Here is a 24,030-nt window from a genome sequence, read left to right on the forward strand (position 1 = left end):
GTCTTCGGTTGCAACGGTCTGCACGCCACACTCGGGGCAAAGATCGGTCCGATCGCCAAGGGCCGAAATAATTCTCCGAGCTGGTTACCATTCTTCCCTAGCGTCGCTTGTGTTTACTAGACTTACACAGGCCGCGAGGGCGTGTCTAATTGTAAACTTCTGATTGGCTTGATGTGTACCGCAATACTCGGATTTATTGATTATTGTATGCAAAAACTGAAAACCACAAGGAGAATGGATTCCGCGTTCCTAGACTCGTTCCAGCTGTACCCGCCGTATGCTGTTCGATTGCTGCCGTGCATTTTCTTTCAACTGCTGAGCTGGAAGCATTCCAAACCTCCAGTCAATTGGATATTTCTTGTTCGAGAACAAAATGACGAGCGCATCGGTGCTGGACAGTGCTGGATACCAATTCACCCAAGCACCACTATTTACATTTTGTAATATCATCACTGGCATTTTCGTTTTTGTAAGTCTCAATTTTAGCGACATTCTCCACTCCACCTCATAATGCTCTACAGATCCTACTCCATATTACGGGGAAGGTAGTGTACAATCTCTATCTGAGTCCTCTTGCTGGCTATCCTGGGCCAAAACTATGGGCTATCTCTCGCCTGCCATGGAACTACACCAATATGAAAGGTCGAATCAGCTGGAAAATACGTGAACTTCATGATCAGTACGGCCCAGTTGTGCGCATTGCTCCTGATGAACTCTCATATACGACATCGGGAGCGTGGAAAAAGATATACGGACAACGAAACCCAGAGTTTGTCAAAGCTCTAGATGGCAGAGGCATCGCTCCAGCAAGCATTGGTGGTCAGCGTAGCTTGATGACTGAGCACCAGGATAGACACTTGAGGCTTAGAAGAGCTATAGACCCTGCTTTTAGCCAAAGGGCATTGTAAGTTGAAATCTTTTCTCTCATGTGACTTGGTATAACAAGTTCATACTGACGTTTCTTTTCAAAAACTAGACGCGAACAGGAACAGTATTTCCAAGATCACTCAGATAATCTTGTCCAAAAGTTACATCAGCGATGTAAAACAGAACCACTCGATATGACGACATGGTACAATCTTGTCGCATTCGATATTGTATCCGATCTGGCATTTGGCGAGCCGTCAGGTTGTGTCAACAACCCCGACCAACCATGGATACAAGCTATTCTGGCTCGTGCCAAAGCTATCGTGTGGTTTCAGCTTGCTGTGCAGTATGGTTTCATGGGTCTTCTCAACTGGATGACTCCAAAATACGTTGTCGAATCGAGAAAGAAGCACATTGCCATGACTGAGGCGAAATTAAAAGCACGGGTTGAAGCCAAGAATGCTGGCAAGGATTTCATGTAACTCTACCCAATCATACCCGATTTGTATCGGATCATCGATAGAGTGCTGACAACTACACACAACAGGTCTTATATCCTCGAGAATGATGAGAAGCTCAATCACCTCGAACTGGTCATGCTTTCATCCAACTTCATCGTGGCTGGCAGTGGCACATCTGCAGGCGGTATGTCTGGCTTGACATACTTGCTCCTGCGCAACCCAGATAAACTTGAGAAACTCAAACAAGAGATCCGTAGTCAGTTCAAACGGCGCAGTGATATGACAATGCAGGCTGTCACTAGCTGCAAATATCTGCGCGCTTGCCTTAACGAGGGAATGCGCCTCTATCCGCCTACTCCAGGATCGCTGCCGCGATTTGTTCCTGGAAAGGGTGAGATGATAGAGGGCAAATGGGTTCCAGGTGGCTATGCTGTAGGTGTCAACCAATTGGCGGCTGGGCACTCAGAGCACAACTTCAAATGCGCACGCGAATTTCACCCAGAGCGATGGCTTGATGAGCCAGACTCAGAGTTTCAGAATGACGACCGTTCTGCTGTTCAACCATTCTCTTATGGGCAAAGGGCCTGCATTGGACGATCGTGAGTATAACCAGAACAGCAGGTAAACCGGAAACATGTGCTGACTACTATGGCTACTGCAGTATGGCTTATGCTGAGATGTCACTCACTATGGCGGTATGTTCACTATGTTCCAAATACTTGTGTGAAGCAAGACTACTAATGACCGCCTACAGAAGCTTGTTCGGTATTTTGACTGGGAGCTGCACGATCCCGAGAACGACTGGTGGAACAGTCAAGGGACTTATCTGGTGTGGGAAAAGTTACCTCTGCGTGTTAACCTGACACCTGTATCTGATATTGATCAATAAAGGCGGCAAGAAGAAATTTGGACGTAGTTTCTATCAAGAAAGGGTTGAGAGTTTATCAGTGTGAGAGAAAATCGGAGTAGATATCATCGTATTGTAATCAAAATGACTATAGTATCTTCCTCGGTGAGCAGAGTAACTACTACTAAATCCCCCACCTTTTCGCCTGTAAAGGCCTAGCGACCCAGATTTAACACGGGATCAAATACCTTTAGTGGTCACCAACCCCTTGTTTAGTGTCACGCACGTGGACAAGACTTGCTCTCGAAACAGGCATAGCCGATGGCCATATTTAAGCCCTTAAATTGCTCAACTATTGGAAACCACCACTTACTCATAAAACACCACAACTAACGCATCTGAGATGCTGCAAAACTATCTGCTCCCAGGGATATGTATTTCTCTGCTACTATGCATCGTCAATGTCACTCTCATCAAGCCACTACGATATTCTATCAAAGCCCGTCGACTCGGTTGTGGTCCGGTCCCTTTCGAGCCGACACGATGGCCTCTCGGTATTGACTTGGTACGCCGCAGTTTGAGAGCTGACAAAGAGCAAAGGACACCTGACTTTGTGGCTGCGCGCTTTAAAAAAATGGGCCGTTATACTTGGGGATTATCTGTGCTCGGTACATCGAATTTCATTACTGCTGAGCCGCAGAATATGCAGGCAATACTTGCAACACAGTTTGGAGATTTCATCATGGGCACGGCCAGGAGGACAAACCTAAAGACAGCACTCGGACGAAGCATCTTCGCCGTAGATGGTAAGGTTTGGCATCGGTCCCGCGAGGCTATGCGACCTATCTTCTCCAGAGAAAGTATTTCCAAGCTTGATCTACTCGAGGAACACGTCCAAACGATGTTTCGGATCATTGAGTCAATGGAACAGGAATCTAGGATTGACGACGATGGCCGAGCTTGGTCGGCACCTGTGAGTCTGGCTGCCCTGTTACCGCGTCTCACCATGGACTCAGCAACCGAGCTGTTCCTTGGCCATAGTACACACTCTCTGAGATCGCTTCTCTCCATCCAACGCAAAGGACGCGAACAGATTCAGCACGAACAAGACGACTTTGGTCATGCCTTTGAGCGCATGCTGAGCATCTTGGGAACAAGAATGCGACTGCGAAGCCTCTATTGGTTATATGGAAACAAAGAATTGAAACAATGTATTCAGACACTCCACAAATTTGTCGACGACGCCATCGATACAGCTGATCAGTCCCGAGAGCAAGGATCTTCCAAGCTTCGCTACGACTTCTTAGAGTCACTGCGTGCCCGCTACTCTGACCGCGCCGAAGTACGTGAGCAAGTCCTGGGGCTCTTAGCCGCTGGCAGGGATACAACGGCATCCCTTACAGCTTGGGTCTTCTATTGTATCTTGCGAAATCCACGGATATACACCAAGCTACGCGAAACCATTCTCGAAACTTTTGGTCCTTACTCAAGTACAGTAGGGCAGAGTATCACATTTGAGAAACTAAAGGGATGCTCCTATCTTCAACACGTCTTGAACGAGGCGTTGCGCTTACATTCGGTTGTACCTTTCAACTCGCGTTGCGCCGTACGAGATACGACGCTTCCCACAGGCGGGGGTCCGGATGGAAATATGCCCATCTTCGTACCTAAGGGGACAGAAGTCAACTTCAGCACGCATGTACTTCATCGACGGAAAGATCTATGGGGTGTCGATGCAGACGAGTTTGTGCCTGAGCGGTGGGAAAAGAAGAGACCTGGAATGACTTGGCAGTACGTCCCTTTCAATGGCGGACCACGTATATGCATTGGGCAGCAGTTTGCACTTACAGAGGCTGGATATGTGATAGTACGAATGGTACAGAGATACGATGCCATCGAGGGATTGGACATTGATTTGGAAAGAGACTGGCACAACTTCACCATTGTGTGCAGTCCTGGAAGTCCAGTAGCTAGAGATGCAGCGGTTAGGTGCAGATTGAGAGTTGCTATAGATTAGTGGCAATTTTGAGTTTCTGGACAGAAATCATGAGTTGGCTACGTCAGATACTTCTTAATCTTAAGATCACTCGGCTACACTTTAATTCACCTTCTGCCCCTGTTTCCAAGAACAGTGAATCAACATCACCACACAGCCTTTCCGAATGTACGAAAAAGAATTCTAATTAACAATTCTATCATCAAAATATAAATGGCAACGTAGAGTATGGCAAAATCTACAAATATGTGAAAATCAATATCAGTACACTTTACTGATAGCTTCACCAGCAGATGGAATTCAATCTATCAACTCGCTCACAATCCTGCTTGCACTGCAGCTTCGGCGACGAACACAGCCTCATACCACTTTTGTAGATTTTCCTCTCCATTTGCCTATGATCGATACAAACGCCAAACCTCGAGTCATGGCCATGTCTAGAGACGACCGAGCCGAACGACCAAAGTCGGACCGAATGCGATTAGCGTGCTCATATGGAGAGTCGAAGCTCCGCATTCCGGGCCCCTGGAAAGAATTTGCTTAATCTTCCATACAAGCATTCTCGCTTCAGCGAAGATCGTCACTGGGAATGCTTGTCTTGAATATGCACGCAAAGTAGAGTGCTAGTTTAGTTCCCCCACGTGCTGCTCAACTTGCCTCCATTGGTTCGCAATACTTGCGCAAATAAGCGTCTTTTTCGCACCTTTGTTGTCAGTATATGACCCTGAGTTTTGTGACGCGCGTGTTATACAACTAGATCAAGTGGATCAAACTTGACGTGCAGCATGCTGCATGTCGTACGATATCCTCTTCCTTAGTCAGTGTATAACGATAAATCGGTTGTTTTACTATCACGATTTGCGTTATGAAGCAGTGTGGTTGCGTAAAAGATCGGTGTGATAACCGATGGCTTTTTTCAATCTCGAGATCCCAATGCAAAAGTCAGTCGCTGACTACAAGTCAAGTTGATAAGAGAAGATGTTGATCTGTTTGCTTACCTAATACTTCTTATTGTAGCGGGACATGGCTGAATTATATGGGTTAGTGGTGGAACGGAGATGCTTTTCCGTTCTTACTGCAGATGTTCAGCAATATCCACTTGGTTGTAGCAAGAAGGTGTTAGGTATGTGACACCTTACACTTTAACACAACATGGCAAGCTGACATTGAATGCTTAACTTGATTCCCAGCATAACAACTTGAATGCAACAGGCAAGGATGATTTGTGGTGATTCTGACTCACCATACTCTTTCGATGGTTACTGACAAGTCGTATCGATAAATCGGATGTTTCCGTTATTGTCCGTTCTCTGGTGGTAGAAGCGGCGACACCCGGTCCTGCCAAGACCTTTTAGCGTCTAATACATTGATCAATTGCAGGTATCAAACGCAGCTAACAAGGCAAAAAGGGGACTTCGATCCGCGGAGAAGCATTGCCAAGGGTTTAGAGTATATCTGCAGGGCGTCTTCCCAAAATCCACTCGATTCATGTCCCCACACCCCGGAGCGGAGCTCTATTCCTTTTTTCTTTTAGTTAAGTGTTGTCGTAATAGTTTCCTACCCGTTGAGGTATACGTAAAACTGTGACACGAGCATCGTCTCCACGGCTGGATCACCGTGCAACACGGAGCATGTTCGAATTAGTTGCTCGATCAAGTAAATAGCGATTTACGAGTCATCTGTCGCATGTTCGAAGTCACGGCCGAGTTTCCCGATAGATCGGCAGTGCCCTCACAACCCAACCCGAAGGGTAGTTGGCTGAGCACGATCAAGCCAAGATCCAGTTAGTGATGGCTCAGATGAACGGACGTGGCTATTCTTCGGTAAAATGAATTGACGACAGACTCGCTGCCAATCTTGCAAGCACGTGGTTTATGTTCTAGTAGATGGAATGTTCAGGGAGGACTACCCACAGGTTACAGTGATAAGAGAACGAAACAAAAACGATTTGTCATCGTTATTAAGGTTGTTAAAAATAGCTTCCAGTCTTGCTTTAATTTCATTCAAGCCTTTTTGTCGAGATTTATTGCATGAACAAGATAATTAGTCCCTTAATAATGTCGACACCAGCTTCCGATATCAATCGCCCTAAGCGAGAGTTGAAGGTGCTGTCATTGGGCATGACACGTACTGGTGAGTGCACTCAACTTTTGACTTCGAATACCATACTGCATAGGAAATACGTTGAACTGACCGATTTGGACTTGTAAAAACAGGTTCAGCCTCGATTACTCAAGCCCTTGAGATGCTAGGATACCAAGGCGTACACCATGGAATTCAGGCTCTCAGCTCGCCTCTCGAGTGGCAGCTTTTCAACAAGGCCTGCGACTCTTACTTTCCTACTCTCCCAACATACACAGGAGCGCCCTTTACACGCGCCGACTGGGACATTCTATTTGGACCCTACGAAGCAGTCACTGATATGGGCTCCTTCTTTGCTATGCAACTCATCGAGGCATACCCAGAAGCCAAGGTCATCCTGGTAGAGCGCGATATTGATTCATGGTATGACAGTATGGAAGAGGCTATCTTCAGCACCACATGGGGAATGCGTGCGGATCTTATCATCAATATGCTGGGACCGCTGTATGGGCTGAATGGCGGCAAGACGATTCGCAAAATCATGTTGGGATTTTACGGCGTACGAAACGTTCATGAGATGCGCCGAGTAGCCAAGGACCGGTACAAGCAACACTATGCCGAGATTCGGGCTGCAGTGCCGAAAGAGCGATTGCTTGAGTTCCGCTTGGAGGATGGCTGGGAGCCACTATGCGAGTTTCTGGACAAAGAGGTACCTAAGGTTCCATTTCCTACGAAGAACAAGAGAGCGGAGCATGCGGAGCGGGTGAGGCAAAAGCAGAATATGTTTTTCAAGCACGTTGCGATAAGGTTTGCCAAGAAAGTGGTACCTCGTAGTGTGGTTGTTGGGGTCATGGGTCTGCTAGTCTGGAAAAGCAGACCGCGTGCCCAATGGGTGGCAACATTGGAACTGTTCATAGAGACACTATCAAAACGATGGTGATTAATCTCGTTAGAAAACTCTGGATGGGGGAAAGATGTGTTTCGCAGGTGCAGATGTATCAATTGGCTGGTGTCATCGGTTGCTGTACGGAAGAGTTGTAGGATGACTCTTTGGTGACTATCTTTCGAAAGTGGCTATGAAGACAATATTGGGTCGTGGATTTGTATTTTATGATTGTATTATATCTTAAAGTTTGTTCGTACAAATGGAAAATCGCTCTATTAACTTATCTCATACCTTTGTCTAAAGAGTACAAGCTAGCGCTACCTGACGGTAACTTTTCAATTACATATCGGCTATTTTCTTCGATACTGAATATCATGAGAAATCAATTTTGTGACTCTGAATGGTAGTATTCGCTTTGGTAACTTTGACAAAGTAACATAAGATCAAGTCTGAAGAATACTTAATCGAGAGACTCCGAATCTCTTTTCTTCGAAAACTAAAAATAACCCCTAGATCTAGAAAACTATTTCACTGTTAAACCCAACTTTCCCTTAATTTTTCGCCACCACAGAAAGTTTTCCTTCATATCCTGGTGCTCAGGAAGCTCTCCTGGGAATTAATTCTTTGCCAACTACTACAGAACTAGATTCGGAGCTAGCTATCAAGCTATTTACGTTAGGTAGCTTATCTAGGTTGATACATACAATTCTCATGGATATATGGAATATATGATAGTATTGGCCTTAGTGAGTAACAATTCAACAACTGCGTTAGATGATCGTTTGTAAATCAATAACCTTGCAATAATCTGATCAAAGAATCTTAATCCAATGTATACGCGGCATCTATCCAGCATCCGACCCCCTTCTCTGATTGTCATCAACACCCACTCATTCAAGGCTATACAAGACTCGCACTTGACACAATTCTAGCAATGAACGTAATTCTACCAGATGAAAGTATCTTATGCCCCTACATCCAGCCATCCAACCTATACCATGTCCTCCGAGACACCATAACCAGCTTCGACGTTATCACACCATCCTACATCAAAACCCCGTCCATTAAACACAAGGTTACCACAAAGCTGCTGTAGATTCTCATAACGCGCCCAGCACCCAACATCTATGCCTATAAAGCCATCGTTAGCATCGATGCTGAACTTACAAAGCGCAGTATATCAGATTCCCAAAGTCGCAATGATGCGTACAGACACATTAGTAATAAAGCCAATAATGCAAGGATGATCCAGAACGCTTCTACCGTAAGCAAGATCCTGAGGGCCAGACAACGCTATGTACGCGTCTTCCATGTTTCAAATCCACTAGTTGGGCGACGCGGTTTCCTTCTCCTGATGAGAACTGCAATGTCACTCTTGAAAATCCGTTTAGTCAACTATGAAAAGTTTGCTCTACAGTCACACTAACGCCTCGTTTGACACTAGACAGGTACGGATATCTTTTGGCTGACCACACTACAAGGTGCATTTAAAGGCGGACCTTGGTAGATGCGAAGACACATGTCCAAGATTTGGTAATAATCAACAAGGTGTACAAAATCAATTCTCGAAGCGATTATGTACACCAGATATACAATCTACAACCTGTACCGAAACTTTCGATTGTGAAAATCCGTAGCATCCTCAATGACGCCCACATCACTGACAGTACCATGCTGGTCGCCTTGAGCTTCTTCACGATCACGCTGGGCATTTCGTCGGGCGAGCAAAGCTCGAATGACAAAGGCCAGGAAGAACTGAGCGACTGAGCAAGCCAAGACTGTCCTAACACCTGTTTCATAGATGGGGGCTTCTTTGGCCAGGAAGGCTTGGGGTCCTGGGGGGTTTTGAGGTCAATCAAGGGGATGCAATAAGTTCGGGGCTTCATAAAAGTACTTACCGATGATGTTACCGATACAATATGCTAGAAAAACAAACGCTGTTCCAGTCGTCCGCTTCGTGTATCCGGCGACGTTGGATGCGGGGAATTGGAGTGCGATCACTAGTCCACCCACGTAGGAGCCAACCTGAGTTAACTCTTTAGCAAAACCCGGTCCAGCTACCCGCGGAATCGAGTGAATACATACCAAATAGTATCCCGCGAGACACCCTGCAAGATTCGTCCGCGGCAACTGCCAAATCAAAGTAGTCCCGATAATCGTAGGGCACAGGTAAAGCGCCATCATATACGTACGTGCATTCGGCAGACGAGACGCAATAAACGGACCCGTAAATACCCAAAACACCTGTGCAAAGCCTTGCGGAATACCGTACAATGTAGTCCGAAGCGCATCGCCGCCCGCCACATCCTTGATGATCAACTTACCAAAGTTCGACATACCCCCATTAATAACCTCATTCAGCAGCACATAAACGAAAAGCAACCAAACCTGCGCATCCGTCAAAGCCTCGAGAATCTGGCGTGGCTTAATCGTGCGATTGTACACGCCGGTACGATTCTTCGCGGCCCGTGCAATCAGCAGCGCCTTCTCCTCTACCGAAAAGTTCTTCGCAGACATGATATTATCGGGGAGTTTGAAGAAGAGGAGTAAAGACCAGAGCACCGTCATACCGCCACAGATGAGGTATATGATTTTCCAGACGGTGAAGCTCTTGGCGTAGCCAACGCCGTAGAAGAGGATGCCGCCGATGGCGGCGCCCATGCCGTTGAAGCAGTAGAACATGCCTGCGCGCGCGGGTTGTTGGTCACCCATGTACCACATACCTACGATCTGTTTGCCAGAAAAACAACGCTCGCGGGTCAGTTTTCTTGTTCTGATTATGTAGATACTTGGTATGTTGAGGGGACTCACCATCATAAACGCCGGCGTAACAACCGACTCAAAGATCCCCAGCAAAAACCGCATAGCCGCAAACCCTGCAAAGTTGTTCGTCGCAGCGGTGACGAGCATGACGGACCCCCAGCAAAAGCAGTAGATGGAGACAACGCGGGCGGTGGGGAAGTGTTGGGCGAGATAGGCGGAGGGCCACTCAGCGACTAGGTAGGCAAAGTAAAATATGGAACCGAGCCACGAGTACTGTGCGCCGGTGATGCCGGTTGTTTCGAAGAGATCGAAGACGGCGGAGTAGCTGATGGCTTGCTTATCAATGAATTGGAGGAAGTAGGTACCACATAGTAGCGGGAGTAAACGCAGATCGACTTTCCGGGATACACGCTTGTTGGCTGCTTCGTCATCGAGTAGCTCGGCTATGTATTCTGTTGTGATGTTGTGCTGTCGCAGGAATATATTTGCTTCATCGAGGTCTTCAACTTGGCCTTCGATTTCGCTTTCTTTCTTGTTCAGGGAGTCTCCGTCGAAAGCGTGGGGTTGTTGGAGCTCTATGTCTTTTGACATGGCTGATTTCTTGCCTTCTTCTTTGGGAAAGTCGGCGCCGGTCTTCATGATTGCGATCGGAAAGTTCCAGGTCGAAGATGAGTTTGCGAGCGTTGAGAGCTGGATGAAACGAGCTTGTGGTGGTGGGGATTCACTTATTGCATTTTGTCTTGGAGCACGCAAGACCGAATGGACCTTGGTACGGCTTGTCGTGCGATATCCCCGCAAAGATACCAGATGATAAAGGAGATATTGGATGAACCTTATCCATGGTCCTGGTTACATCGCAATCGCATGTCAACCGTAGTTCCTTCCTATCTCGTTATCGCAGGAATGTTGCACTCGGAGCAAATGCAACATCCTTTCCAAAAACACTGTTGGAGAATGTGGGGTGCTGCAAGGTTGAGCCATGGGTAGCAATGCACTGCAGAGTCGTGTTGCTGCACCAGATAGTAGACAGCTCACCTTCGGTTAAGATACGTAGCCCGATCATTGATTAAAGTCAAAAAACCTGTATGAACAGTTCGGATGGCGTTAGTACGACTACGCAAGAAGATGATTTGAGCAAAACTTCCCATTCCTTGCAATTCGTAGCGGCTTGGCTACATTGTCCTATCAACGCTGGCCCACTCTTGAGGCAAACAACCGTATCATAGATGCCCAGTCCTCTATCGGAGGTGTTTCCCGGCGGTACATCAACCTCCGATAACACGTTTTGCCAAGACACTGGGATGGCGACGTACTTGCATCATTGTAATACAACATGATGAAACTCGGGGAACAAGATGACTCGATGAATACAGAATTAAAAATGAGAAAATATGATGAGAAAAGTGGTGGTATGGATGAATAGAGAAAACCGCTTCTATGCTTTCCCACCAAGCCCATCCCAGCAAGCAGTAGTAGCAAGCTCTAATACTACATCAAAGCATCTCTTACCCCTTCCTCCACCTCCCAAACCTACTGCTGCGACAACTCAACCTTTCCCCACCAAAACCCACTCTCCCTAACCGCATACTCATCCGGCACCATGCCTGCCAACTCCCCAACCTCACTTCCCCCTATCAACTCCGTATTCCCCTTCCCAAACATCATAACCCTCCCCTCACCCCTCTTATACGCCTCCCACTCAGGCCTATTCCCAAACGGTCCTTTAACCGCATTCGGACGCCCCGTACAAATGAAACTGGTGACATACGCATGCAAAATCCCAGATAGCTCGTCTTGAGACGCCAACTGCGAGCAGACGGCCGGGTCGCGCACTTCGTAGAACATGTTGTCAGCGTGACGAGCGCCGTCGATGACGTCGCGGCGCATGGCCCAGTGGTAGAGGTACACAGGTGCGTGTGGGGAGGCGAAGAAGGCAGTTTGGCGCACGGGAGCTACATATGCGTAGTCCGCGTAGGACGCTTCTATGCGCTTGTACATTGGTCCGACGCCCAGATCCAGTCGTGTTTCTTTGTAAGGGGAGGTTGGGTCGGAGGTCGGGTCCGGGTAGAGGCTGTTGATTGCTTCGATGTCGTCGCTGCTTAGCTGTGGGAGAAGCGTTTTCCAGAAGGCGAGGAATTCAGAAGGGGTGGACATGGACTTGTTGACGTAGAGGGAGCCTTCGTTGCCTTGGAAGCCCGTCATTATGGGGAGTTTGTGCCAGTGGCCGTCGCGCCAGGCGTCGATGGGGCGGCTGCGGATGATTTCGTGGTCGATTACGGGTTGGAATGCCCAACGTAAGCTGGGGTTGTACTTGGAGAATACTTTGGTTTGGGCTTTGGCTATGGTTGAGGTGGGGAGGTTGCGGAGGTAGGTGAAGATTTCGGACTCGGGTAATGATGGTGGACATTCGACTTCTTTCAAAAAGTCCCGGAATTGCATCTCGTGAATCTCCGCATCTGGGTTGCGGACGGCGCGGGATGTCGGTGCACCAGATTCAATAATGACTCGATGAAATTTTGGTGCTTTGCCCTCTTCGTAGTTGAGTAGATGGTGGCCAATCTGCGTAGCATGAGCAATTAAGCAGCCGAAACAGAAATGATTGAACATACCGAATGTGCACCAGCTGAAAGACCTATAAGAGTAACGCAGTTCTTGTCGCCCCCAAATGCTCCAATGTTCTCCTCAACCCAGTCGAACAAGCATATCTGATCTTTCAAGCCCAAATTGAGCACACCCTCTTTAGCACTAAGCTTCGATGGAAGGAAACCCAACGCCCCAATTCGATACCCAAACGAGACTGCAACAAATGGCTTCTCAGACCACCCAACCATTGACGCAGTATCATGCATAGCAGCATTCCCACGATTAAAAGCTCCTCCATGTAAATAAACCGCAACCGGTAGCCCGGTGCATTGTTCAGTTCCCGCTTGACGGAACACATTCGCAGTCAAACAATCTTCGCTTTCGTCTAATACTGGCCCTAGTTTGATGAATTGCTGTGCGGGAGCCCTGGGTCCAAATTTCGTTGCGTCTATAATGCCTTCGCCTTTTCCGACTTTTTCTGGTGGCCTAAACCGACGGTCACCGGTCGGTGGTAAGGCATATGGAATGCCTCGGAATGCCTCGACTGCATGAGGGTATTTTCCGTGTAAGAGAGTGCCTACGACTGTTCCTTGTTGGAGCTGGATCTTAGGCGATGACATTGGAATGAGTGTATGAGATGTTTCTAGCGTCTGGGTACTACTGGGTTGTGCCTAATGGTCTAATGAATTGATATCGGTATATTTTCAAATTTGAAGGAACCTTGGTGTTTTTTTTTCAAAATAGTTGTGTTGGTTTCTTGATCCGAGTACATCGGCAATGCCTGTTTGAGAACGGTGGTATAAAATGTGCCGACATCCCTGCCTGTCTCGGATCATGTTATCTGCTCTCAACTGATCAGCCCCGCCCTCGCCCCACCTTGCCTCTTCCTATCTCCTCAGTTCCCCGCTGCGATATGTAATGAGCTGCGGGCTGCACATATGCGCCAAAGTTTCCCAGTCGGAGCCGTACATCCAGCGGAGAACTCGGCCGAGATTTGCTTGCGATCAGCATACTATGAGGCATCCTGAAAAGGGTAGTAGCCGTATCACTTCTGTCACAGCATTCCTACTATGCAAGCCAATAATACAGTCATTGGGTCATACCTATAAATTGAAATAGAATACAGATATCCAGCATGAAATGCTACCTTGATATGAATAACTAAAAAAACAAGTAAGAAGTATTCAAGACCTAACCACGTCCCTTGCCCGCACAACACATCACCACCCTATCGTTACAACCTTGACTTATCATTACCATCAGTCCCCAAGGGATCCTCATCTTCATCTTTTTCTTCGCTCTCTTCAACTCTCCTTCGTTTCCTGGCACGGTTATCATGCACAGTCTTCACATGCTCCTTCATCTTATCCCTCCGCCCCTTGAAACTTCGCCCTTTCTTTCCATCCGCGGGATGCCTTGAGCGATGGCACCCCTTTTCCGGGCAAAAGTATTCCGTCAGTTTTCTCGCGTGCATGTTGGTGTAGTGACGTTTGAAGTCGGCGTGACGATTGAATGTGAGGGTTTCATCATCACGACAGATTTTGCTTAGGCAGGTGAATCTTCCACCTAGAGTTACTTGGCCGATGACGGGGTCGCCTCCGGTAGCTTGGGAGGTGAGTGTATTTTGAACAGTTGTGGCAGCCGTCGGGGTAGCAGTGGACGAACTACATGGTGAATCGTTGTCCTGACTGGATGTGGGAATACTATTGTGATGCGAGGACGGGGGTGGTGGACTGATCATGTCAGTAGACTCAAGATAAGGGCGATATACCTAACCTACTTTGACTGCTCATAAGCTAGACTTTGGCCGAAAGCTCCTGTCGACTGAGATTGGCTCGATGGGAAAGGGTGAAAGTGATTTGGAAATCTATTGTTCTGATGTTAGAATGAGTTCGTCTGAGCGCTGGTCAGAAATTGAACAAAGACTCGGCATTTTTCAAAGTAGTTTTACGATTGAAAAAACGTTGATCTGAATAACCAATCGTGGTGACGATATACGGAGATATAGAGCGATATCATCCGAGGAGCAACTTAGATGTTGTCGGATTGGATGCTAAGTCGATAGTGAACGATATGAGATGAAAATTTTCGAACAGATGGTTTCCGTTCTGGAAAAATGTATTGATGACACCGGTATTGCAGAAGTGAGATATCATCTGCCCGGCGTGAAATCGGTTTCTGCTGGGGGATCTTGACGTCCTTATGGAGAGACTTAAGTGCATAGAGAGTAAACAGCAAAATAAACACACCAAGGAAATGACCAGCTAGCACTTGATCCCAATGGTAAACCCCTAATTCTCTTACGACAGTGCAGCTCGGTCGAGCATATGATGCCGAGAATCATAACAAGTGAAGAAATCTTACATTAATTAACGCCAGTTGACGACTTCGAAGATGGATCCAAGAAGCACGTCAAGTGATATCCAATGGAAGTTCAATAACCAGGAAAAAAGTCTGGGCCCGGGGAGATTTGGGATATATAGTCGTAGAGTCGAAAAAAAGGATGGATGTCCAATGGTAGTAGGATTGTGCTCCATTAACCAGGTGGTAAGACAATGAAAGTGCCAGTATGTGGAGATTGAATTCTGTACTCGTTGCCAGCAGCCAGTGGGTGGCTCTCCGCAGGAATAAAATCGCACACAAATTAGCTCCAAGCGTGTCCATGTTCGAAATTATCGTCTTCAGATCTATCAGAGCCTTTTGAGGTTAGGATGCCGACTTTTCCTGCCAGGGTCACTCGATAGACGGCCATACATAGGCTCGAAGATCTTTAAAATCTGCCAGTAGGAATATCTGGCCCGGTGCCGTGGTCTGATCCAAAGATGATTGGCTCACAAAGCAGTAATCCTGGTGGAATCCGTTGCATCCATGGAGAATTCCACGACAATATTATTAATACGCCTACGTCCGTCCAAGCGCATCCATTGGGACCAGGAGAAGTGCGGAATCCAAACGAATACCAAGGTACGGTTCGTAGTTTGGCATATTTGATAAACAGTAGCTGGTGATCGTACGCAAGAGGATTGTGGATCATACTTACTCGTTGGTATGTGTTTTCCAATCCAAAGACTGATTTCTGCTTCCGTTTCCAATGCCCAAGTTATCATTCAAGTCCAACTGGTACTGGGCCGAGGGGCCAGCTGTGGCGTGTTGGTTTGGAACCTGTGGTGCGAAAGCGAATTGTCCACCAGTATGCCAGTTGGGTAACGTGAAATCTGACTGCACTGAAGGCTGCTGATTTACAGTCTCTGGGTTATCTGAAGTGCTCGAGTACGAACGTGTCATGTCTAAAGGTGATGCACCGTCGAAGGATCCGCGTAGCGCTTGGATCGTGTTGTAGCTATGTGCGTGCTGACCGGAAGACATGGACGAGAACTGGGATGCCGACCGGCTCATGATATTGTTCACCGGAAACTGCGAGTAGTCGCTGGATGTAGATAGATTTCGGGTTGTGCGGGGACAAGGCTGCGATGCAGCCTGATGCAATAAACTTGGGGGCTCCAATGGAGCCGAAAACGAGTAGACCGACTGATTGTATCCTTGAAGCATTGGCGATGAAGTGGTTTGCTGAAAAACGATCCATTCAGAGTCAGACCCAGTTACACTGGGGCTGTTCAGATATCGAGGATTTTGACTATCTGAGGAGTGGTGCATCATGCTATTCCTATCGAAGTGGGGGGGGTTTGCCATTGGCAGGAGATGGGGATGATCAGAGGCCAAAGAGTTGTCCATGAAAGACTAGTATGTGTAAGAGCAGTTTTGTCAACGGCTAGTCGGGTTCAACGGGACAAAATGAAGCAACGAGGCAGAGCATATAATTGCGAGAAACCCGCAGGGCAATAATTGCCTCGTTGGTCCTCCACAAATGTCCTCTGCTTGGCTTGCATGTGCTATCGACTTTTAGGTGGCGGCGCACCGGAGACAACAAGGCAAATCAGGCAAACAGGGCTGACTGGCGCTTGTCCGGGTCAGTCGATAGCTGGAGTAGAAGATGAGCCGTTATGTCGACGAGTAGAATAGCGGCTGAGCAGCCGCATCTAGTAGCCAGCCACACGCAAGCCGACGACGTGCAATCTGACGCGGATTAAAAAAGGAACATGCATTGGACAAGAGAGGGTGGAGAAAATAGATGATAGGTCATCAGACTACGTATATGTAGGTAGCGAAAAGGGCAAGGGCGCTCAACCCCGCCATCTACCTACGTCTCCCGCTTCACTCTCCGTATTAGAGCGTCCTTCAAAAAGGCGGCTTGATCTGGCTAGAACACACATCTAGAACATGATCAATCACCAACCGGGTTTTTCTCAGATGCCTGGCCGGATTCCTGCCAGCATCTCTGGTTAAAGTGATGGCGTAACTACTTACGCCTTGACAGTCCATACTTTGACACTTGCATCTCCGCCGGCTGAGATGACCCTCGCTGCTTTTTCCCATGCCACACCGTTGACGCCATCCTTGTGGGCGTTGAGAGCCTTGATGCGCTTACCGGGATCCTCCGTACTCCAGACCATGACGTTAGTATCCAAACTGCCACTTGCCGCGTACTTTTCGCTCTCATCCCAAGCCAAACAGGTAATGCGTGCAGTGTGGGCACTCCATCTGTCCGTGATGAGGTTCCAACCTGCGCTTGCGTCGTACGCATATATCTTGCCGTTGGCTGCACCGACGGCAAGCTTGCTACCCGACTGCGAGAAGGCAAGCGCTGAGATGGGCGAAGTGGCGCGGCGCAACACCGTCTCGGTGTCCTTGAGCTCGGTGCCTGAAAGCGTGTAGATGTGCACAAGCTTGTCATCTCCACCCACGGCTACAGTAGTTCCATGTGTGGCGATGGATGTAGGCGTGTACTTGACTGCTAGTGAGCTGACTTGAGTGCCCTTGGAGTAGACGGCGATGGCATCGGATGAAGGGATGAGCACCGTGCTGGATGTAGCAGCGACGCCCTTGGGCTGGAACTTGAGGTCATGCGCTTCTCCAGTAAAGATCTTGTCCGGTGCCGAAATGGAGCGTAAGGTGTCGTCCCAGCCGACACTGTAGAGTTCCTTTCCGCTACTGCTGTCGGACGTGGTGATGCCAGCGACATAGCTGGTATGGGCTGCGCCTTCAACCTTGTCGGCCAGCCCTGTTGTCGTGTCCCATGCAAGGACGCGTCCCTCGTAGCTGCCGGTGGCGAAGGTCGAACCAGCTATGGCAGCTGATGTGATGTTCTTCTGGTGGCCCCGAATGACGCGAGTTGGCTTGGGGTTGCCATCGACGAGGTAGTTCAGGTTCCCATCCAGATCGACGCTCACAATCAGACCATCGCTGCGGCCCGTGGGCCAGACTACGCCGACCTGCTGGTCAGGCACACTGACGACGCCTTCGTCACCCATCCTCCACGTCTGGATTGCTTTGCCGGCTTCGGGATCCCAGATGCGTACAGTCTGGTCAGCACTAGCAGTGACGAACCTGTTTGAGTCCTTGGACCAGGAGATGCCAAAGATACTACCGGTATGGACTCCCTCACCGATCTGGTTCTTGGCCTCGCCAGTCTTGCCGTCGTATAGCCAGATGCGCTTGTCGGCACCCACACTGGCGAATACGGAGCCATCGGGCGAGAAGGCGGTGCCGAAAACGAAGCGGTTGTGTTGGCCGCGCAGGCTGGTGTTGAACTTGAAGGGGGCGCCGTGGTAGAAGACAAGGCTGGTGTCGTCGGAGCCGGTGGCTGCGCGTAGAGGGCGTTGCTGGCGAATGGAGACACAGTTGATTTGCGACGAGTGGCCCGAGATCTCGCCCACGCTGTTGCCGCTGTCTGCGGTGATGCAGTGGCCGAAGCGCTCCTTGCCGTCACCTACGGCAATGATGCGCTGCGAGTCGCCGTCCCAGGCCAGGTCGTTGATGCGGCCGGCGATGATGGGGTATTCGCCCTTTGTTGCACCCTCGCCGGCGCAGTCCCATACCCTGACCATGCCCGACACATCTCCGCTGGCGACATAGAAGCCCGAGGGCGAGAAGCGGGCGACGGTTGTCTGTGTTGTGTGTTGGGTGTACTGCTTGCTGACGGCGGGATCGTCAATGGAGCGCAGAAAGATGGATTTGCCAGACTGCAGACACTCAATTAGCTTCGCAGCGGATGGGCGAGAGCAAGATCAAAACGTGCCGCATAGGCGATGCGCTCGCCCTTTGGATCGGATGAGAGGGGCGTGGCCTGTCCGCGCGTGGTTGTGGGTGAGGCAGCCCATATGGCGTCTGTGGTAGTGGTAGCTTAGTGTTAGTGGGTGTGTTGCACTGCATGTGAGTAAGTACTGCGTACCTGAGACGAGGGACATGGCGGGCGATGAGCTGCTACAGGCAGTGCTGGCGATACAATGGCGAAGATGAAGACGACAGAAGACAGAGTTTCTCTCTCACAATGGACATGGGCACTACGACATTGCCAGCGGTGGCTTCTGCCTCGTCACCGCCAACGTACGTGCTTGGGTACGTTTCAAGCGTCGACCAGCCGCGAGTAGCGGGGCAGGTGGGGTGCAGCTGTCAACTCAGCCTCTGTGCTACTATACTACATCCACCCCTCACCCTCTTTTGTTAGCTTTGTATCACGAATGAGGTATACTTGGCGCTGAATTGGCCCATGTAGGGGATCCCCTCTATAGATGAAACAGATGGCTGTTTTCTAGCTACATGTCGAGACCTCTCTAGCTACATCGATTCGGAAACTACGTTTTATCACGTGATTACACTCAATTGAGCTGGGGTTTCTAGTAGCCCTTGTCAATTACTCGGTCCTCACATGACCAGAACATGTTTACAAAACAGAACTCTACCTGAACAGCCTCACCGCTCTATGATCTGTTTCTAAAAGTAAAGAGAATGGCAATACCTTCAAAGGACCATGGTTGCCGATTAACGACAACAACTGTAGATTGCATGTTTACGTATATGGTGCTATCCACTCTGCAGAATGTACTTGGATAGACATTGTCAAAAAAACGCGTTCCTACCACGTACTCTAGGTGTAAGCATTGATATTTTGATCTAGCAAATTGTCTAGTACATGAGCTAGCGAATCGCTAGAAAGGCCTAGTAGCAGCAATCCACCTTATACATAACAGGCTACATGGTCGTCTGTATCATTATTATCATCACCATGGTTGCGACGCGTCACAGGTCCAGAACGTAGATAGTCTCTCTCCCAGCTGCAGTCGTTGCTTATGTACATACTAGGCTAGAATGCCGGGTCATGCCATCGACGACGCGTCGGGTGACGTCGATGAGACACTCGTCAAGACAGCTCGCACACTGTTGTTGAAGCCAGAACCAGCATTATGCCAGGCACTCTGGCCAAATCTTCCACGTTCACCCATGCCATGTCCGCGTCCAAGTCTATCTGCACCGGGGAGAAGAGGCTGGTCAATTTGGCCAGACCGACAAAACTCAACAACCTTGGAATAGTTTCCCAGGCTGCGTCTCTTGGCGCACGTCATTCCACTGTGCGTTCTCGAGCACCATCATCCGCTTACTACCGTGTACATTTATATAGTATTACTACGTTACCCTGCTACTCGATTCCCCAAATCATACACGCCTCGTAAATCCGTCAATCGCTTCCCCAAGCGCACTCGTGTCACTCGCTCTTCAACATCACCAACGGACCGGCTAGCCCTGCAACAAGAAAGACACAATCACGACACAACAAACAATCAACTAAGCACAATGTGTATCATGAGGACTTATGAGACGCGTGGACGCACTGTCGTCGAGCCACCTCCACGACGCGGAAACTTCACCTCACACCCACCAGCTGGTGTTATGCGCTTGCCACGTGAATGGCGCCGTACAGAGAGCATCAGCGATGACGGTCGCTACGTTGAGTACAGGTAGGTACCTTAATTCCCTATCCGCTGCGGTGAATTACCTCGCCAGAATCTAACACTCTGATGCAGGAGATCACGATCACGACCTCGAGTCATCGAGTACTATGAGGAGCCACGCCGCAGCACCACTCGCCACAGGAGCGTGTCAAGGCGTCGCGTAACTGATGTTGAGCGCAGGACGCCCAGGACAAGCTACATAGACCCACGTGACAGCTATGTCGACGAACGCATTACCAGGAGAAGTGTGAGTCGGGTCAGGCACTGAGTGGTTTTTTATTTAATGAATACCATGAATCTCAAGAATGTAAGCCTCTTGCCCAAACATGCGTTGTGAATGCCATACAGGAGCTGACACGCGCCAGTAGAAAAGCGGCATGAACACTAGTTTTTCTCTCTACGTCCAGGATGCCTCTAAGATTTTTTTTTTCAGTTACGAACGTCACGATAGTCAGATAATGAGCATAAATACCTACACAGTATTCTTCCTAGTTTCTCTAAAGTGAGGCAGCTGTCTTATTCGCAATCATAAATGACGCACGTCTGTCTGCCTGCCTGCCTGCCTTGGAGCTGACTCAAAGCATATTAGCCGAGGAAGACTGGATCCGTCCAATCACAACCATTCATTTCCAGGCACCCCCAGCATTCGTAATCGGAATCGACGACCAACGTACCTTCCTGGGGCGTAAAGTCCTAGTCACGTATCGCTCCACGCTCCACTGTGGGTATCTGGATCAAGGTCTCTCATACCCTAGTTTGGCACTGAAAGCGAGTAACGAGAACAATAGAGTCATATAAATAATCGCTAATTCTGCATGTTCTTCCTGTTCTTCAGAGTCACAGTTGACTTTTTTTTCAATAATCTTGTAGTCAGAAACACACATCGCAATGGCATCGAATCCAATGGGCAAATGCTGCATTGTCGGCGTCAAGCACCAAGGCACACCCAAAGGCAATGTCAAGCAAATCGGCAACAGTAAAACAACACCTCGTCCATGATCAGCAATCCCTCAAGACTAATCATTATAAGTCCGCACATACTTTGCCTATCCCGAAGACGGCAGCACCCAGAATGCCATTCTGCTCATGACAGACGCCCTGGGCATGGACTTTCTCAACACCCAGCTCATTGCTGATCAATTTGCCGTATGTCTTCTTCTGCGCATCATCCATTTCTCTTGATATTGAACAACCACGCAAACAGGCCAACGGCTATCTCGTCGTCATCCCCGATGTCTTCAACGGCAATCACATCCGCTTCCCCTTCCCTCCTTCATTCAGCCTGCAGGATTGGGTCGACAACACCATGCCGCGCACACCTACCGTCGACCCTATCTACGAAACAGTAATCAATCATCTCCGCAACAAGCTAGGCGTCAAACGGCTCGGCGGCATAGGCTACTGTTTTGGCGGCAAATACGTGTGCAGATGGTTGAAGCCAGGCAGTCTAGATGCAGGATTCATTGCGCACCCGAGTTTCGTTGATGCGGATGAAGTAAGGGGTGTACAGCGTCCATTGAGTATTGCTGCAGCAGGTAAAAGAAAATTACACCAATACCCTCATCTGAGTTTGCTCGAGTACTGAGATCGGCCAAACAGAAACTGATGAAATCTTCCCCGCTGAGAAGCGCCGCCAAACAGAAGATATTCTTAAAGAAACAAAGGTTTCCTATCAGGTATTTCTCTACTCTCACGTCGAACACGGATTCGCTACAAAGGGCAATCTGGAAATTGATCGCGAGAGATTCGCAAAGGAACAGGCGTTCTTCCAGGCGGTATTTTGGATGGATGAGTATGTCAAGCGGGGGCGGTACCCATAAGCTGTTGATCCTTATAACTCACTTATCTCCCGCCTTCTAAGAAAATTAGTATATAACAAAAAAAATTCTAAGAATCAACTAAAAACTCACGTCGTAGGTGTAAGCGTGATAGGCGAATAACTGGGGGTCGTCAAGGCGGAGGAGCATCGCGGCACGCAAGTGGGGGGGAGGGTCGCCGGACCAAGCATATACTACCAAACTAACAATTGATTCCGTATCGAAAGGAGTCAATAATCTTAATCATTAGAAATTTTTTACCACCTAACTGAGTTACACCCATCTACCCAAAAGTTTCCCCTGCAGACCAAAAAAGCGAAACACGCACTAGCCTTCCAGAAAGGAGAACATTGGTAGGTTCCTTCCCAACGCTAAGAAGGAAGGGCCAGGTCCCTACTAATTAAGTATTAGTAGTCTTGGCGCTTGATGCTAATAACAAACGCTACTAGGCGACTATCTTGACTACGCAAGACCTCTCTCTGCTTAATACTGCATAAGCGCAACTCTACTGTGTACTCGCTTTCTGTTATGCCTGGCGCTTAAACCTTTAGTCAATCGCTATGCGTCGCCAAGCTACCTGTAACCTACTTGCGACCCTGTCCCACCCGCCCTAGACGAGAGGTCTTGATCGAGAAGTGTACATGACGCCAGGTGGAGAAGAACGGATTCCTTTCTATGTATACGTCCAAGAAAGTAGCACCCTTACAGTTGCATCACAAGACAACGCAACCTTATCGAATTTCCACCGACTTCCAGAAGAGATGCAGCTTTGTATACTAGCTATGTGCTCTACTAGTACTCTCTTTCAGCTTATGCATACCTCTTCCAAGTTTCGCACGGAAGCTTCGAAGCTGTTTTGGGGAAAGGGAGATGCATATTTCCTAGTTGAAGCACAATGGCTCCTAAATGAAGCCTACCCAGGCCAGCCATTTTGGGACATGGCTTTTCTCACTAATGTGCAAAACATCGAGATTGAATGTCGGGCTGGAATTACGCAGCAAATATGCGTACAACGAGACAACTTATGCGACATTCAGCACGACCTAGTTGATGTTTTCTGGGCCTCGCTAAAAGACAAGTTTCCGAACGTTAAAAAGGTCATCTTGAACTACAACGAGGAACGTGTCAGCTGGGATGAAGAGCCTTTTCCGCTACCACTACAGCTTCTACTGCGAGCTTGTCCTCAGGGCATCGAATCCTCTCTTCTCTTTCTCGAGAAGGAGCCAAAGCCTCATCTGCTAGCCGGAACCCCAGATTGGCGTACTGGTGCGTGGCACCGATGCTCATTCCAACTAGCAGGTGACGGAGAGTGGCACAAGAGCGAGCCAAAAACCTTTCGGCAAACAATCTTGATGCCGCCAAAGCAATTCAAAGGTCCAGTGGAGCGTTACAACGAGCTCAAATATCAGTGCTACCATAAAATTCCTCTTCAGCGATTCGGGCTGTGGCCACTCATGGTGGAAGCCTTGGACCGGCATCACTCTAGCCTCGGACGCGATGCGTCTTTTGTTTGCCCTCTGTCCAGCTGTACAGCTTCCTTCTGCCAGGCTGGAGAGTGGACAGTTCATGCTGCAAAGACACATTATCAAGAGTGGAAAAGGCTGCTAGAGGTATTGCCTAATAGTAGGGTGGGAGCTAGACTGAAGGAGCGTAGCCAAGCGCTAGATAGAAAGACGAAGCAAGTGCAGGAACAGTTCAAGGAAACAAAGAATGCGTGGATAACAAGCGACGAAGCAACAAGAGCAAAGATAAAGCGCAGCTGGATAGAGCAATTAGGTAGCGATGCTGCGTGGGAGACTAGAGGGAAAGGAGAGGAGAGTTGCCTTTGGGTTGAGTTTATGCAGCATCTGCACTCTGATTATTATTAGAGTAGAGCATACT

The 24,030-nt window shown here is 48.6% G+C and overlaps 10 protein-coding genes across 10 annotated transcripts; 5 read left to right on the forward strand and 5 right to left on the reverse strand.

The window, feature by feature from the left end:
• Positions 1 to 373: 373 nt before the first annotated feature.
• COCCADRAFT_36610 (uncharacterized protein) lies at positions 374 to 4,192 on the forward strand (the record flags this gene model as incomplete). The annotated part of the gene is made up of 8 exons (XM_007713922.1): positions 374 to 469; positions 522 to 904; positions 977 to 1,345; positions 1,415 to 1,927; position 2,277; position 2,349; positions 2,604 to 3,966; positions 4,129 to 4,192. 8 exons carry the CDS (start codon positions 374 to 376, stop codon positions 4,190 to 4,192), a joined length of 2,790 nt encoding a protein of 929 aa, XP_007712112.1.
• Positions 4,193 to 6,228: 2,036 nt separating this feature from the next.
• COCCADRAFT_95630 (uncharacterized protein) lies at positions 6,229 to 7,193 on the forward strand (the record flags this gene model as incomplete). The annotated part of the gene is made up of 2 exons (XM_007713923.1): positions 6,229 to 6,304; positions 6,388 to 7,193. 2 exons carry the CDS (start codon positions 6,229 to 6,231, stop codon positions 7,191 to 7,193), a joined length of 882 nt encoding a protein of 293 aa, XP_007712113.1.
• A 1,542-nt stretch (positions 7,194 to 8,735) lies between these two features.
• On the reverse strand, positions 8,736 to 10,493 carry COCCADRAFT_36613 (uncharacterized protein; the record flags this gene model as incomplete). The annotated part of the gene is made up of 4 exons (XM_007713924.1): positions 8,736 to 8,974; positions 9,038 to 9,164; positions 9,225 to 9,869; positions 9,951 to 10,493. The coding sequence occupies 4 exons, from the start codon at positions 10,491 to 10,493 to the stop codon at positions 8,736 to 8,738; spliced, it is 1,554 nt and encodes a 517-aa protein (XP_007712114.1).
• A 939-nt stretch (positions 10,494 to 11,432) lies between these two features.
• COCCADRAFT_36614 (uncharacterized protein) lies at positions 11,433 to 13,105 on the reverse strand (the record flags this gene model as incomplete). The annotated part of the gene is made up of 2 exons (XM_007713925.1): positions 11,433 to 12,461; positions 12,512 to 13,105. 2 exons carry the CDS (start codon positions 13,103 to 13,105, stop codon positions 11,433 to 11,435), a joined length of 1,623 nt encoding a protein of 540 aa, XP_007712115.1.
• Positions 13,106 to 13,719: 614 nt separating this feature from the next.
• COCCADRAFT_95677 (uncharacterized protein) lies at positions 13,720 to 14,226 on the reverse strand (the record flags this gene model as incomplete). The annotated part of the gene is made up of 1 exon (XM_007713926.1): positions 13,720 to 14,226. The coding sequence occupies one exon, from the start codon at positions 14,224 to 14,226 to the stop codon at positions 13,720 to 13,722; it is 507 nt and encodes a 168-aa protein (XP_007712116.1).
• Positions 14,227 to 15,521: 1,295 nt separating this feature from the next.
• On the reverse strand, positions 15,522 to 16,217 carry COCCADRAFT_95691 (uncharacterized protein; the record flags this gene model as incomplete). The annotated part of the gene is made up of 1 exon (XM_007713927.1): positions 15,522 to 16,217. One exon carries the CDS (start codon positions 16,215 to 16,217, stop codon positions 15,522 to 15,524), a length of 696 nt encoding a protein of 231 aa, XP_007712117.1.
• A 629-nt stretch (positions 16,218 to 16,846) lies between these two features.
• Positions 16,847 to 18,790, reverse strand: COCCADRAFT_36615 (uncharacterized protein; the record flags this gene model as incomplete). The annotated part of the gene is made up of 3 exons (XM_007713928.1): positions 16,847 to 18,565; positions 18,622 to 18,710; positions 18,775 to 18,790. The coding sequence occupies 3 exons, from the start codon at positions 18,788 to 18,790 to the stop codon at positions 16,847 to 16,849; spliced, it is 1,824 nt and encodes a 607-aa protein (XP_007712118.1).
• Positions 18,791 to 20,174: 1,384 nt separating this feature from the next.
• On the forward strand, positions 20,175 to 20,600 carry COCCADRAFT_36616 (uncharacterized protein; the record flags this gene model as incomplete). Its single annotated transcript, XM_007713929.1, has 2 exons — positions 20,175 to 20,338; positions 20,405 to 20,600. The coding sequence occupies 2 exons, from the start codon at positions 20,175 to 20,177 to the stop codon at positions 20,598 to 20,600; spliced, it is 360 nt and encodes a 119-aa protein (XP_007712119.1).
• Positions 20,601 to 21,220: 620 nt separating this feature from the next.
• COCCADRAFT_4891 (uncharacterized protein) lies at positions 21,221 to 22,152 on the forward strand (the record flags this gene model as incomplete). The annotated part of the gene is made up of 4 exons (XM_007713900.1): positions 21,221 to 21,308; positions 21,363 to 21,478; positions 21,537 to 21,867; positions 21,932 to 22,152. 4 exons carry the CDS (start codon positions 21,221 to 21,223, stop codon positions 22,150 to 22,152), a joined length of 756 nt encoding a protein of 251 aa, XP_007712090.1.
• Positions 22,153 to 22,790: 638 nt separating this feature from the next.
• On the forward strand, positions 22,791 to 24,017 carry COCCADRAFT_36618 (uncharacterized protein; the record flags this gene model as incomplete). The annotated part of the gene is made up of 1 exon (XM_007713930.1): positions 22,791 to 24,017. One exon carries the CDS (start codon positions 22,791 to 22,793, stop codon positions 24,015 to 24,017), a length of 1,227 nt encoding a protein of 408 aa, XP_007712120.1.
• Positions 24,018 to 24,030: the final 13 nt, after the last annotated feature.

The sequence above is a fragment of the Bipolaris zeicola genome (assembly GCF_000523435.1).
Source record: "Bipolaris zeicola 26-R-13 unplaced genomic scaffold scaffold_70, whole genome shotgun sequence".
In the NCBI taxonomy this organism is placed as follows: Eukaryota; Fungi; Ascomycota; class Dothideomycetes; order Pleosporales; family Pleosporaceae; genus Bipolaris; species Bipolaris zeicola.